Raw genomic sequence first — 13,909 nt, forward strand, 5'->3', positions numbered from 1 at the left:
CGGCCCGGCGCAGGCTGAGGCGGTGGGAGACCCTCCCTCTTCAGCGCCAGCTTTCATTCAAAGCCCCGGCAGGGCACGCACGGGGCCCGCACTCCCGCGCTCGCACACTGACGTCCCGACCCTCAGCACCTCACGCTGTGACCTTATGGGAAGCAGGATCTTTGCAAACGCACGTGGTTAAGACGTGGTCACTGAACTGGGCCCCAACCCAGTCCGAGGAGCGTCCCTAGACGAGGGGAGAGTCTGTCACACGCGTCCACAGACAGGGACAGGGCGTGCGCCCCGCGAGCGCGAAGACGGTCAACTCTGAGGGGCCAAGGAGGGAGGCCTGGGTCAGGTCGTCTGTCACGGCCCTCAGGGGGATCGCGACGCTGCGGACAGCGTGACCTCCGAAGTCCAGCCCCAGATCCGTGGGACAACGCGTGTCCTCTGTTAGGTTGCCCAGGCCGTGGCATTGTGTCGCGGGAGTCCCAGCCCGCTCGTAGCTCTCTGCTCCTGGGGAGAACCCAAACGTGTCTCCTCTCTTGTCACCAAGTGAGAGAGGACGAGGAACGCCTCTGAGGAGTCCTTCCTGACTCACCCGCACGCCTCTCTCAGGCCGACCTCGCCACCGTCCTGTCCTGCCGTGTCGTGTCGCGGACACACGTGTGCGCGTGTCCACCTGCGCGGGTCCCTCTCCCGAAACCAACGCTCTCCCGCGGGAGCCGCTCAGCGAGTGTTCGGGGAGCTGAGACCCGGGGTCGTGCCGGGGCCGCTCGCCCCCGCCCTGACTTGGACACAAACTTCTCCCGTCAGCGAAGCCCCGGATGCCGGGGGGGGGGGGGGGGGGGGTCCCGCCCGCAGCCTCCTCGCCGCCGCGTCTGACCACCCTCCTGCCCGGGCTGCGACGCCATCCGCCGCGATCCTCCCAACACAGACCGCGGCGTGGGCTCCCCCGGCCTTTGTCGCTTATCGCCGGCTGGGAAATGACAACAGTCACAGGAGTCACTTGGACCCGAGATGGGAGCCTCGTCTCGGGGTTCACTGAGCCATTTAGGACATCGGGGCCTCCACCTCTGGGAGAAAACGAACTTCTTGTTCAAGGCACCGCAGCTTGGTCTCTCTGCTTCAGAGGCTTAGCAACTCTCCGATCATGTCACTTCTCACTCCGATGATGCCACGAGACAAAACGGTCCTCAGAGTCCCTGATGTGAGGCTGTGGCCCCGCAGCCTTGACAAGGGCACACACGGCCTCGCTGTCCCGCGACGCCCCAGAGGCGGCAGGCCCGCTGGGTCTCCCCACAGTTCGCCCGGGCACGCGGCGCGCTGCCTCTCCGCGCGGGGGAAAACGGGGTGCGCAGCCCTTCCCGCGTGTCTGGCAGGAGCAACCGTCCGACCCACGGACCGAGACGGCCGCGAGCGGGTCCACTGCAGAGCTGCCCCATGAGCGGGCATGTGCGGCGCGTGGGAGCCGACACGTCCGACAGGCCCCAAGCAGCTCCGACCCGGGACAGGCCTGAAGTCCGCGCTCTTCCCGCAAGGCACCGGCCGGGCCGCCCCCGCCGACCCTCCTCACCACTGAGGCCAAGGGGGAGGCGCGGGGTCCCTCCCCCGAGCTGCGCCCGCTGCCTTAGGAAAGGGATGCGGGATGCCACCGTGCACGTCCTCTGAAGGGACACGTTCCACATCTAAAAAGAATCAAGTTCTTGACTATGTTCTCACAGGGCAGGCGGGGAAGGTGAGAATTCTGGCCAAATGCAACAGAAAGGACACGCAATGGGCTTGGCGGGGCAGGGGGGGCAGAAAGCTGGGTCCATTCGCAGTGGGAAGGGTCCGTGAGAGGACAGGGGAGGGGATGGCCTCGGATCTGGCCACAGAGCGTGACCAGAAGAGGGGCCTCAGCACACCTGCGGGGGCGCGAACCGGGCTTGGGAAGTCCGGCCCGGTGGCAAAGGGCAGTGCAGGGTCGTGTCCCGGGGACGGGGGCTCCTGCTATTTTTGCAGGTGCCTTCGCAAGAGAAGGGAGAAGTGTGGCCGCCACGAGCGTCTCTCCCTAGGCAGCCCAGGCCTGGTCTTGGCAGCCAGAACCCAAGCCCAGGGAAGGCCGAGATTGTAAACACTGAACAGGAGTACGGGAGGCGGCCGCGCACGGAGGCCCTAACCGTCCCGGGTCAAAGACGAGTGAGGGCCGGGAGGGACCCGCAGCCGGGCCGCTGGCGGTGCCTTGCTGGGGCTCCGAGCTTTCCGAGCTGCGAGCGTAGGGCCAGCTGCCCCGCACAGCAGCCACGCGTCCGGCCTTTCACCTTCCCGAGAGCGATCAGCAGCTGACGGGATGCGGGATGCCGGCAGAAGCGATTAGCTCGTGCATTAGTTATCCAGTGTCTTCGGCGGCCTAGGTCTTGGGAGTGCTGGCGCGGGTTCTTCTCCCGGGACCTTCAGGACGAGGCGCGGGCCGTCTGCTCCCGGTGCACCAGGGATTTCGGCCCCTCACCGGCCCCGTAGGCCCCTCACCTCCTCCGCCAGGCCACCCTCCGCCCCTCGAAGCTCCTCCGCTCAGCGCGCCCTCCCGTTCGCCCTCCACGCGCCGGACTCGCTGGCTCCGGAAGGGATGGTGCCAGGCGGATCCCGCCGGGGGGAAAACCCAGGACCCCCCCCCCCCCGACTGCTACAGCCTCTCCTTCTCGTGGCCGCACGGCGGGGCCCGCAGCCTCCCCGGACTCTGGTCAAACGTCGCCTTGTAACAGGGCGTCTTCCCCTTCCCGCTTGCTCCCTGCACCCTGGCACGCTCTTATTCTCCCCCAAAATACACGTCGCCATGGATAGCCCATCTCTCTGTCTTGTTTGCTGATGGTCTGACCCCCGGTATTAGAGAGAGTAGAAGCCCGGTGAGCACGTCCCCTATTCTGTGACTCCCCCGGCGGAATGAAGGAAGGATTTGGAACCTAAAATCCAAAGGATGCAAACCAACGGTGCTCTACGGTGTACGAAACAAAGACAGCTCCACCTTTAGACGGCTCGTGGGCAAGTGACTCCCAGGCCTCAGGTCCGTTGGGCGGCCGCGTCCTGCAGGTTCTGCGCCCGTAACCCTCCCCCCACTCTCCACCGACGGCTGTTGACTGAACACAGCTCACCGGGCGCTGGGTCTGAGCTCTCACACGGTTCTCCTCTTACCACCCCTACCGCCCCTCCAGGGGAAGCTTCACCACCTCCTCCTGGGCCAGACGCCAGACGTCGACCCATTGTCACTGCTCGCCTCACCTTCTTCCTGTCCACCTGCTGGCGCTGGATCAAGGTCACCTTCCTTCCCTGCCCAGAATTCTGCAGTGACTCTCTGTCACCTGTTGAGTTACACAGGGATCACTCATCCCAGCTTTCAAAACCTCGTAAGAGGGGCGCCTGGGTGTCTCAGTGGGTCAAAGCCTCTGCCTTCGGCTCAGGTCATGATCCCAGGGTTCTGGGATTGAGCTCTGCATCGGGCTCTCTGCTCCTCAGGGAGCTGCTTCCTCCTCTTTCTCTGCCTGCCTCTCTGTCTACTTGTGATCTCTGTCTGTCAAAATCTTTAAAAACAAAAAACAAAAAACCTCGTAAGATCTCCGTCTACCCATGGGCTGCATCTACACCTATTCCAGAATATAAGCTTTAGCTAAACCTGCCCACTCACTATTTTCTGAATGTGCCCACGTGCTATTCCCATCTTTGAAAGTAACACCAGGGGCTCCTGGGTGGCTCAATGGGTTAAGCCGCTGCCTTCGGTTCAGGTCATGATCTCAGGGTCCTGGGATCAAGTCCCGCATCAGGCTCTCTGCTCAGCAGGGAGCCTGCTTCCCTCTCTCTCTCTCTGCCTGCCTCTCCGTCTACTTGTGATCTCTCTCTGTCAAATTAATAAATAAAATCTGAAAGTAACACCATTTCTGTCTGCTCAAACTTTCCTTCCAAGCGCCAATTTTTTTTTAAAGATTTTATTTATTTGTCAGAGAAAGAGAAAGAGCACAAGCAGGGGGAGCAGCAGGCAGAGAGAGAAGCAGTCTCTCCACTGAGCAGGGAGCCCAGTGTGGCACTCGAACCCAGGACCCGGGGACCATGACTCAAGCCGAAGGCAGACACTTAACCAACTGAGCCCCTCGGACACCCTCTAAGGGAAATTTTAAACACCATCACTGTGCACCCTCCTACCTAATGCAGCCTCTCCCATTTCTGATACCCAATGCAGTATCTCCCTTCTAGGATACCAGGTTTACACAGTTCAAAAACACCTGCGGTATTCTTCCCTTATCAGTGTTTAGAGGCAGAGGCTCCTTGTCTCGTCCAACAGAGCCCACTAGAGGGTGAGGGACCTCCTCTATCTATTTTTGCCCCCTCAGCAGAAGCTCAACTAGAATCTTGCCCAATACACATGCTCACTGGCTATTTCCTGAATTACATTTTTTAAATGTGGTGCATCATAACGGTGCCAGGTGTTCAGACGTTAGAAGAACGGTTCTGCAGTGTTTGCCCTAAAGGAATTGACCATCTGGTCATGGAGACAAGGCTGCTTACATAAAGTTGTAATTGTCTGTGCAACTTCCAGCAAGGAATTATTGAGCACCTACTGTGTGCCAAGTATGATACAAAGCAGTACGTAATGGTCAAAATCAATAAGGCAAAGATAACGATTAACCAAGGCAGGCTCTAGGTGTGTGTGGCTTACCCCCAACACTTACAAATCCCACCTTTTGGTTGGACGAAGCAAGAGCGGACAGGCTCACCTGGTGAGGCGGCATGTTCCAGGTGGCCCAGCTCGGGCTGTCTCGTGATGGTATAGACCAGGTCTGTCGGCGTACTCTCCTGGTCAGTGGCGGAGAGCTGCAGAGCGGTGATTTTCTCCACTGAGTTCTCATCCAAGACCAGCCCTTTGTTGGTGGTGATGACTGGTGGGGAATTGTCTTCTGAAAATGTCAGAAACAGTGATTGGAAAGGGGGTCCTTTCAGCCTCCTTTCTTCAGATCCGGGCCTGGGGCCCAGGAGTAAAATCAGAATAATGCTTGGACCTGTCCCTCAAAGACAGCCCCAAGGAGCCAGAGCTTCTCGCTGCAGAGGGGATAGGGCTCCAGAGTCCCACGGAGCTGGGTAACAAGGTGAGCCCAGTGTACACTCTATGACCTCAGACCTTCTGGAATATTTTTAGAAACCCAATGCCCCCTTACCCAAAACGCTGATGGAAAATGACTGGCCCATCAGCGTGTTGCCTTCTCCATCAACCACATCAAATTTAAAAGCGAAGCTCCCGCCAGATTCTCCTTTCTCGTGTCTGTATTCTACTTGGCCTGTAAAAAAGGACAAGATAATGAAGATTCTCGATCAGCGCCTTCTGCCCTTATTTCTGAAGCGGGAAGTGGGGATCTGAGCGGCGTTCACACCAATGGCGCCGCTCACACCTTCCTCTCTTGGACATGGCTTTGCACACGGTACTCTGACGTTTTCAATTCCTCCCTTGCCCGCTCACTCTTGACTTCCTCCTCATCAGAAACACTCTCATAATGAAATCAGCCCAAGTACCACCGTCTGTGGAGGCTTAGCTTATGGGAAAGACTTGAAGGAAGTAGCCACAGGAGAAGGCGCAGCGACGATGCCCACGTCATGCGGCCCGGCCCGTGTTCTCCCAGGGCCCCTTGCTCCCGCCTCCCAGCCTTAAGTCATTTCTGAGACAACACCGACCACAGCTCCAACCAACAAGTTAACAGACACAGGCTACACACCGGTCACGACGATCCACGGGGAGAAGCGTGAACCCGGCATTTTTGTTCAGCCCCCGCATCCCCTCCAGGTACCTCACGATGTAAATGTAAGCGAACATCTGGGGGGAGGTACCCAGTCTCATTCTTACAAAGACACACTGAGGCCGAGAATAATTAAGGAACTATTACCCCGTGGCCCACTCCGGGCCCTTCGGTAAAGGACACACAGGCCCACTGAGAACTCGGCTGTGGCCCATCTGAGTGCCAGCGCATGGACGAGACCTTTATTTCTGCTCCTCGGGGCCGTGTTTCCATCTCCAAATGGAATCGCACATTGTCCCGTGACTTTGGGTTACTTTTTTCCCCCACGATGTAACCCTCCCCCCAACTTTTTACAGTAGCGCCGGAGCAGTTAACGTTTATGCTTCTACGTCGCATCAGCATTTCCTGGAGGAGGGATGAGCTACGTCACCTGCCCCGGCAGCTCCGATTTACGCCCTTCCATTTGGCTTAGTTCATTAACTTGCGCTCTTTGGGGAGCTGAAGAGAGATGTAAATCGCTCACCTAAGGCAGGCATAATTTCCACCTTAATCCATCCCAATTCACTCCCTTTTCCCTTTCTCTCTCACACACACTTTTTAGCATCATAGCAAGTCAAAATGATTTTTTTCCCTCCATAATAGCCCTAAATTTCATCAACGCTATATCAAAGCATGAACACATTTTAGCGAAGGATAGTCTTTTTTTTTTTTTTTTTTAACAAAAATTGGAGGAGACAAGAAAGAATAAATGAAACTATAACCAGCTCTCATTCAAAACAAAGAGTGCAATTCACTGCCACAAGCACCAGGCATTTAACTCCCATTTGCTACTGTGGGTGGACTCTGAGTCCGGGCAGGTGCAGGAGAGCCGGCTGACCTTGGCTGATGTCGGCCTGGGTGAAACTCCGGATGGGGCCTTTCACGGAGATTTGCTCGGGGTTGTCATTCTTCACCATCTGCAGGCTCCCCACGCCAGGATCCTCCTTCATGATGTACATCACCTGCCGGTCGTCCGAATCGGTATCTGTCACTCTCAAATGCTGCTCTGTGATGCGTGCTACAGACCCTGGAAGAGAGTAGGTCATTGTCCATCATTGTCAAGTGATTTCAGGAGACTAGAGACGATATGATCACACATTGCCTGGGTTTAAGTGAACACTGGGTGCTTGAGCTTTTCCATCTCCAACTGCATACATTTTAATTTCCCTAAGTGAAACAATCCCAACCTCCCAATTTGTTAATCCTCCCTTGGGTTTAGATCAGAGCCCTTCTCTCTCCTGATCCACTTCACTCTCCCTGCGCCATGCTCACTCTGCTCCTGGGACCTAGCAGTTACCCCTCTCTAGACGGATGTATCAACTCCTACATCTTTGGTGAAACCTTCTTGGACCTAACTTATTTACCATCTTGAGGTTCATTAAATGATAAGCAACAGATTTACATAAACTTATAAATGTATCTTGTTGCCACCTCAAACCTAATAGTTAAAATCAACGTTTACAAGATTATAAAACAGGGGGCTCTGAGTCCTGGGCCCTGGAAGGCTATGAAGGTTGCTGGGGACGGCGGTGAGACACAAGTAAGTGGTGATCACCTCTTCTCAGGGCCTTGCCCCTTGCTTTCCTGTCCAGCTCATATTAAAAATAGTAAAATCAGGTGAAGTAGGTGCTTGTCATCCATGTGTCATACATCCTAGTGTTTGGCTGAGCCCTGAGCCTCCTGTGCGTTCTTGCCGGTAATGCCAACGACACAAGGCCGAACTATTCTTCCCAGGCCATTCTCAGCAAGCATCCCCGAGGGATGAGGTGATAATCTTCCTCTGGGACAAAGATCAGGCTTGCTTATCGTTACTGTCACAGGGAGAGACCCCGAAGCTCAGCGTTCCTCTTCTGTAATCCCCCCCCCCCCCACGGCACGTGAAGGCATCCATCCGGGCCTTCGGCATCGTCTCCACCAGTCTTGGAGTGCCGAACGAAACGATACAAAGTTACTGATGGCAATGCTGCCCATCGTGCATGAGTAACAAAGTATGTGGTCTCTGACCCAGGAGTCTCTTGTCTTCTATCAGCACCCATGAAACACCGACCGGCTGACTGACTGGCTTGTCAATAGGCGAGAGGGAAATCTCAGATCAATAATGGGGACCTTGGGGAATCTGCCAATTTTCAGATACCATCATGCTGTATAGTTTTCACTACAAGACACATGTGAAACTAAGGGTAGATAAACACATAGGACCCCAGTGGGATGCAGATGTTCTGGGGGGAAAAGGTGCCCTCTCTAAGTGACTCCCAGCTGCCCACTGATTCAAGACTGACACGTCACGGGTCCTTCAGGTGCTGCTTATAGACAGGCAAACTTGCGAGTCTTATACCCTAGGATACCAGGTCTAGTGACTCTGTTATTTTTATAATCTCTTTCCGTGTATGATGGCTTCCAAATTGCACCCCCCATGCCCCCTGCCACTTGAAAAAGAGCGTCTTGAAAGCTGTGTTGGATTTCTTCTGTTGCTGTTGCTGTTGTATCCCGTGGGGCTGCTGGGCATGGGCCGTGTTCTAAGAAACCTGGCCTGAGTAGCTGGATACACTGAGGTTTTAAGGGCCCTGGAAGTGCTCTAAACTCTTCTCAATCTCTTCTCAAATTCACAGACAGTTACACAGAGATTAACATTGGTCACTCACAACGCTTGTGTCCATAAAAGAATAGCTCTCCCCACCTCCGTTCCCTCTGACTTCGAAGGCCTCGTTAACACCCGGCGCAGAGCTGGCCCGCGCACTGACAAGGACGGACACCCGGCGCAGAGCTGGCCTGCGCACTGACAAGGACGGAGTGGAGCGGAGGGACCACAGCGCTCTCGCATCCCCGCGGTACCTGCTGAGAGCTGAAGGCCTCGGTTTACGGCCACGTTGGGGGAGCCGCTTGTAGGCAGCTCTATGTAGATCTCCAGCCTCCCGGTGGCCATGTGGAGGCCGTCCGAGAGGGAGAACCGGAACTCATCCACTGCCACCCCGGGGCCAGCAGGCATGTACCCGACCAGCCCGGCCAGCACATCCTGGTAGGTGAAGGAGGAGCCTTGAGTTAAAACCCTTCCATTCTCCAGAGGCTCAGAAGCAGTTTCCCTCCAGAGCAGACGGCCTGAGGAAGAGAGTAAAGAAAAACAAGGAAACAAAAGTAGAATACATATGGCACTAAAGAATGGCCCGGTTTCCCAGCTAGCATGAGCCTGGGTAGACTGTCCAGCACCTCACAGGCTCTTGGTGACACACACACATAAATGACCAATGACTGAGAATTTTCTGTAGAGGCACAGGGGGCTGCTCTGCGGCCTCATCTACAAATAAAGAAGATAAGATGCAACCTTTCCTGTTCAAAAATCTCTTAAGGAGACACAATTCGTGTGGTAATACAGTGGCTTAGAGATCAGGTCTCCCTCCATGAACTCAAAGTCACTGCATTAACTACACCTTATTTTCCCCATCTGCAAACGCGCACTTCTGCTGCTTTCCTTCTAGGGCACCTGGCCGGGGAGAAGGGACTGTTTTGAATTCCTTTTAAATTCAGAAGGACACTAGACATCTCTGGGTGGGAGCATATTTTTCTGTTTTCAAGGGTCATGTGTATCATGATGGGACAGTTAAAGTGCTTCATTAAAGTAAGTAAAAGTGAAGGAAGATAAAACGCAATGACCAACAGACTCTTCTATTAACCTTCCATCGACAGTGAAACTTCATCTTTAAAAGACCACGGGGTTATGATACACTAACGTACCCCCCGGGAGATGAAAGTTCCAGAGCTTTGGCGAACACCAGAGGGACGGCACTTAGAAAAGAAGTAGGTAAAAGATTCCCATGGTGGTTTTTACCTCTGGTTTAATCAGGAAAAGTGCTTTCTTTGCAAAGGGATCAAGTTCATAAAGACATCCAGCTCACCTCTAACCTGATGTGAACACTTGTGCAATTAATAGCAAGGGGGCCACCCTGTTGCTTGCATGAGGTGGCCCAGGACCATTCAGTAATGAAGCCTGCTCTGAGAACAGAACTCTCAACCTGTCTTGCCCGAGGTTATATAAGAGAGCAAGAAAACAGCTGAAATTGAATTTCCGAGACACCAATTACCTGGGATTCAGACTTTTTAGAGCCACTGGTGTCCACGGTGACCCCAAAGAATATTGGCTAGCTGTGAATCTGATTATACTCTGATGCAAAGAATGGGCTATGCACAGGCAAAGCGGAGGAAAAACCAACAGAAATCTGTGCTTATTCTAAAGTCCTAACAGCCTTCTGGATTAAGAAGCTTGCCATGCAGTTGGTCCTACCGTGGTCAGGCTTTTTTGTCAATACAAAAACCAGCTCATTATCCGGAGTGTCCAGGTCCTGCAGGCTCAGGGAAGAATTGCTTATCACCACTCCGGAGCTCAGCTGCACGCCGAGGGGCCGCAAGGTCACCCTGGGAGGCTCGTCGTTCTTCCTCTGATGAAAGCATAAAATATCAGGTCTCACGCGGATATTGGTTTAAGAAAGAAAATGCACCTTAGTCAGCGAAAGCACCATTGTCACACCAACTTTCACTCTCAAAATAGTATTTAATGGTCACCATCTGCAATTCCCCGTCAAAACGGTTTGTTTGAAAGAGGAGCAAGTCACACCAGCAAAATGTCCCCTTGGAAAGAAATGGACGTTCTACAGAAATCTTCAAGATATTTTCCACGGGGACAGTGATGGCGCTTTTTGGACCAAAAATCTGGACATGTGGCTAGAGAAGTATGAGTATATTTTGAGGATAAAAGAGCACATTGTTTGAAATCAAAACTGTCCTAGAAAACCCCAAGAGTATCATAGTACTGTAGGACAGCACCGTATCTAAAGGCGTGGGTTCCTAAAACTGTCTCCCTGACCCCGTGCCAGCCCCCTAGACCACCTCGGAAGGTTCCTTTCCTAGGAGAGAGGGGATTCCATTGCTGTCTTTTACCTTCTCTATCTCTGTCTCCCCGGGCTGGCTCAAGGGAGAACAAAGACAGCATCGAGGAACATGTTTCTCTGATGTTACAATTTAACAAATACATGCATCACAAATGTAAGAAAAGGCAAGTATGCATGTGACTAAATACAATAGTTTCAGGGGATAACAGGTATATGTTGGTTTTCAGCTAAATATGAGACTGACACTGTTTCTCTGTCTGACCCTCACAAACCGTTTTCACACAGAATGAACACATTTTACCCCGAAGTGGAAATTCAGATTTCCAAATCAGACCCTCTCCAAATGCTAGCCTTAATTCTACAAGTGTCCTCAAGGTCAGGGTTGTATTTTTAAATTGACCTTGAAAACTGAAGGTTAAATGCGATCTTGTTTTTGAGCTCATAGAAGGCTAGCTAATGCTGGGACATTTTTGTCAGAGGCCCCGTGTTCCAACTTCGACGTCTTTACCTCAATGGTGATATTGATGCTGTGGACTTCTGAGCGACTGTGTCCATCGGTTACATAAAAACTAAAAATATCATGCGTTGGCTCAATGCTTTCATGAACGCTCTGGAAGTAGTAAATGTAGTTTTCCAGGACATCTTGAACAGGGAATGACGCCTCTAGGTCACTGGTAGTTCCAGGGCCAAAACGATCACCTGCGTCAACATCAAGAGAGAAGTTTTACCTTGATCCACCCGTGCTTGCTCACTAGGCTGAACTAGAAAACATGACAGCATTATCAGCAAAAGACAAAATACACTGGAGGATAACAATGGAGGATGGGAAGAACGGAAGGCTCGAAATGGAAGATTCGGGGTCAGATTCCAGTTTCCCTACTATTTCTCATCCTCACAGGGGTACGCCTGCCCGGCGGTTCGACAGGGAACCAAATGAGATAAGACGCATGGAAGCACTCAGAGCGTCACTGTATATAGCAAGAATTTAAAAAAAGAGTCCGCGGTTGTTTTGTCAGAAATCTGTGATAAAGTAAGTCCTCAGACGAGTAGCAGCACAAATGCAAGGTGCCACCTGAAGCTCTGCTCACTTTCAAAACCGCCCTGCCTAGCACACACGCGAGAGGAAGCCTCCTCCTCCTCCTCCTCCTTTTTTTTTTTTTTTTAGAGAGATTTTATTTACTTATTTGACCGAGAGCAAAGCGAGAGAGGAAACACAAGCAGCTGGAAAGGGAGAGGGAGAAGCAGGTTCCTGCTGAGCAGAGAGCCCGATGCAGGGCTTGATCCCAGGAGCCTGGGATCATGGTCTGAGCCGAAGGCAGGCGCTAAACAAACGAACCACCCAGGCGCCCTAGGAATCCTCCTCTATGTAGGAGAAGATTAACTGTATACTTGATCTAAGAGATACCTCAATAAGCGTGCTTTCATTTGACCTCAGTTCCTTAAGGAAACCTCCCCATGGGTCAGAGCCCAGCCCCCAGGACGGCACACCAGGGCTGCTGCGATGCTCCGAGACCATCCACAGCCGTCCAAGCACTGAGATGCTCAAGCTCCGTGCCGAGCTCCGGACATCGAGCTGGTTCTGGTTAACTCTTCTTTTCATCCCAACCCCAGCCAAACCCGGAAAAGGCCAAGGGGAAGAGTAAACACTGTCTAAATGATGGATGGCTTGTCTCTGCCTTGGTCTGAGTCTCTCTAATTGATTGATTTTAAGTTGTTACCACATTTTCCTCTGAAGAGAGGAGAAAAAGAAACCCCTGTATCTTCAAACATCCCCTGGATACATATCAACAAAGAAAAGTGTGTATAGAATTTCTGAAAGCAACAAAGCTTTCTCTTTGTCTCTTCCACGGCTCTTTGCAAAGATCAGGTCATAAATCAAAAAGCCATTGACTTCCTAAATTGTAGACAGTGTCATTTTTTTGGTTAACCTTCCAACAGAAAGGCTAGGACTGAAAAAGTATTACTTACAATTTGTTTGAAATAAGAACTCAGGACAAGTGTTTTTTCTTCAACATGAAATGTGTTAGATTTTACCCATCGGGTTCCGTTCCTCTTGACACCAGGAGCATGGAGGAGTCTGAGTGAGCTGTGACCGGACAGTCCCCAGCACACACAGGTCAGTGTTTCCAGGACAGAGTGCTGTCATTCCTTCGAATTTTTATTTTCCCTTTACACTGACCGACAGCAAATATGAAAAATGTGGCTTGTTTACTTGGGTTAATAAACTAAATGATGCCTAAAAATAAACTCCCAGAGAGAAATGACTCACTTCCTGTCATTGGAAAACAAGCCATTCAACAAGCGAATCTGTCACCGAAGCTTTAAGCACCAGCCTTTCCAGTTTCAAAACTGCACCTTCTGCTTTCTCACGTAAATCGTTGTCATTAGTGCTTCCTTGCACCCTTCAGCAGAGTACACTGCGTGCAAATTAAACCATTCCTGATGCACGCAGGCTCTCATCCGGAACATCTACTACCGCGTCGTGCGGGAACCGGTGACGCACGCCCTCCAGACCCTCGAGGGTCTATTCTGTTTGCGCTGGTCCTAACCGACCGTAGAGCGTGTGCTGTTCCTTTCCCGCCTCACAACAGAATTATTCTGTTTCTTCCTGGCTTGCTGGTAAGAAGTTAAAGCTGCTCCTTGTAATAGTTTCCAAAAGGCATTCTGCAGAACTGCTGGGTTCTGAATCTGGATAGCCGGTTTCAGACACACAAAACAGGCTCGGGGCTGAACACCCTGGAGAGAGGGCCGGAGCCCGTAAAGTGTCTTGGGATCATCATCTGCACCCCCAGCCCCTCCCACCGCCGCCTGAGCGCCTTTTTCTTACTCCCAGGCTCATGCTGACGCAGAGCAGTGATTCTCCAAATACGGTCCCCAGGCCAGCAGCTGTGGCATCGCCTATGATGCAAACGCAGGGGCCCCCCAGCCTCTGCCCAGGGGTGCTCTGGGGCTGCCACTCAGGACACTGTGTTTTCACAAGCCTCCAGCTGAGTCGAGTACCCACGAGAGTTTGAGAATCACTGTTTAGAGAGCTGGAGCTTGGCAGAAGTTTGACTTCTAGGCCAGGGAAATACTCCCCTGTAGGCAGTCCAGGTTAACATCAAAGCACGTTGGGGAAGCTTTAAAAAAAAACCAAAATCCTGGAGAGAAAAGAGGGAGAGACGGGTCTCCCCACCTTCGTGCGCGCCCTTCCTCTGCCCGCCGTGAGCCTCTCACGAACCCGTCCCTTCCAACGGCCATTCAGCCTGCTCCGAC

General features: G+C 52.8%; 1 protein-coding gene across 5 annotated transcripts in view; it reads right to left on the minus strand.

The window, feature by feature from the left end:
- Positions 1–13,909, minus strand: part of FRAS1 (Fraser extracellular matrix complex subunit 1) — a 409,483-nt gene that overhangs the window by 71,091 nt on the left and 324,483 nt on the right. For all 5 annotated transcript variants that reach the window (XM_082726544.1, XM_082726546.1, XM_082726545.1 and 2 more), the window contains 6 exons: positions 11,163–11,353; positions 10,051–10,204; positions 8,607–8,870; positions 6,613–6,801; positions 5,163–5,282; positions 4,725–4,904 (listed from right to left, as the gene is read on the minus strand). In XM_082726544.1, coding sequence (XP_082582670.1) covers positions 4,725–4,904; positions 5,163–5,282; positions 6,613–6,801; positions 8,607–8,870; positions 10,051–10,204; positions 11,163–11,353 — 1,098 coding nt within the window. The remainder of the gene's footprint in view (positions 1–4,724; positions 4,905–5,162; positions 5,283–6,612; positions 6,802–8,606; positions 8,871–10,050; positions 10,205–11,162; positions 11,354–13,909) is intronic.

This window comes from Mustela nivalis (genome assembly GCF_964662115.1).
Source record: "Mustela nivalis genome assembly, chromosome: 4".
Classification (NCBI taxonomy): Eukaryota; Metazoa; Chordata; class Mammalia; order Carnivora; family Mustelidae; genus Mustela; species Mustela nivalis.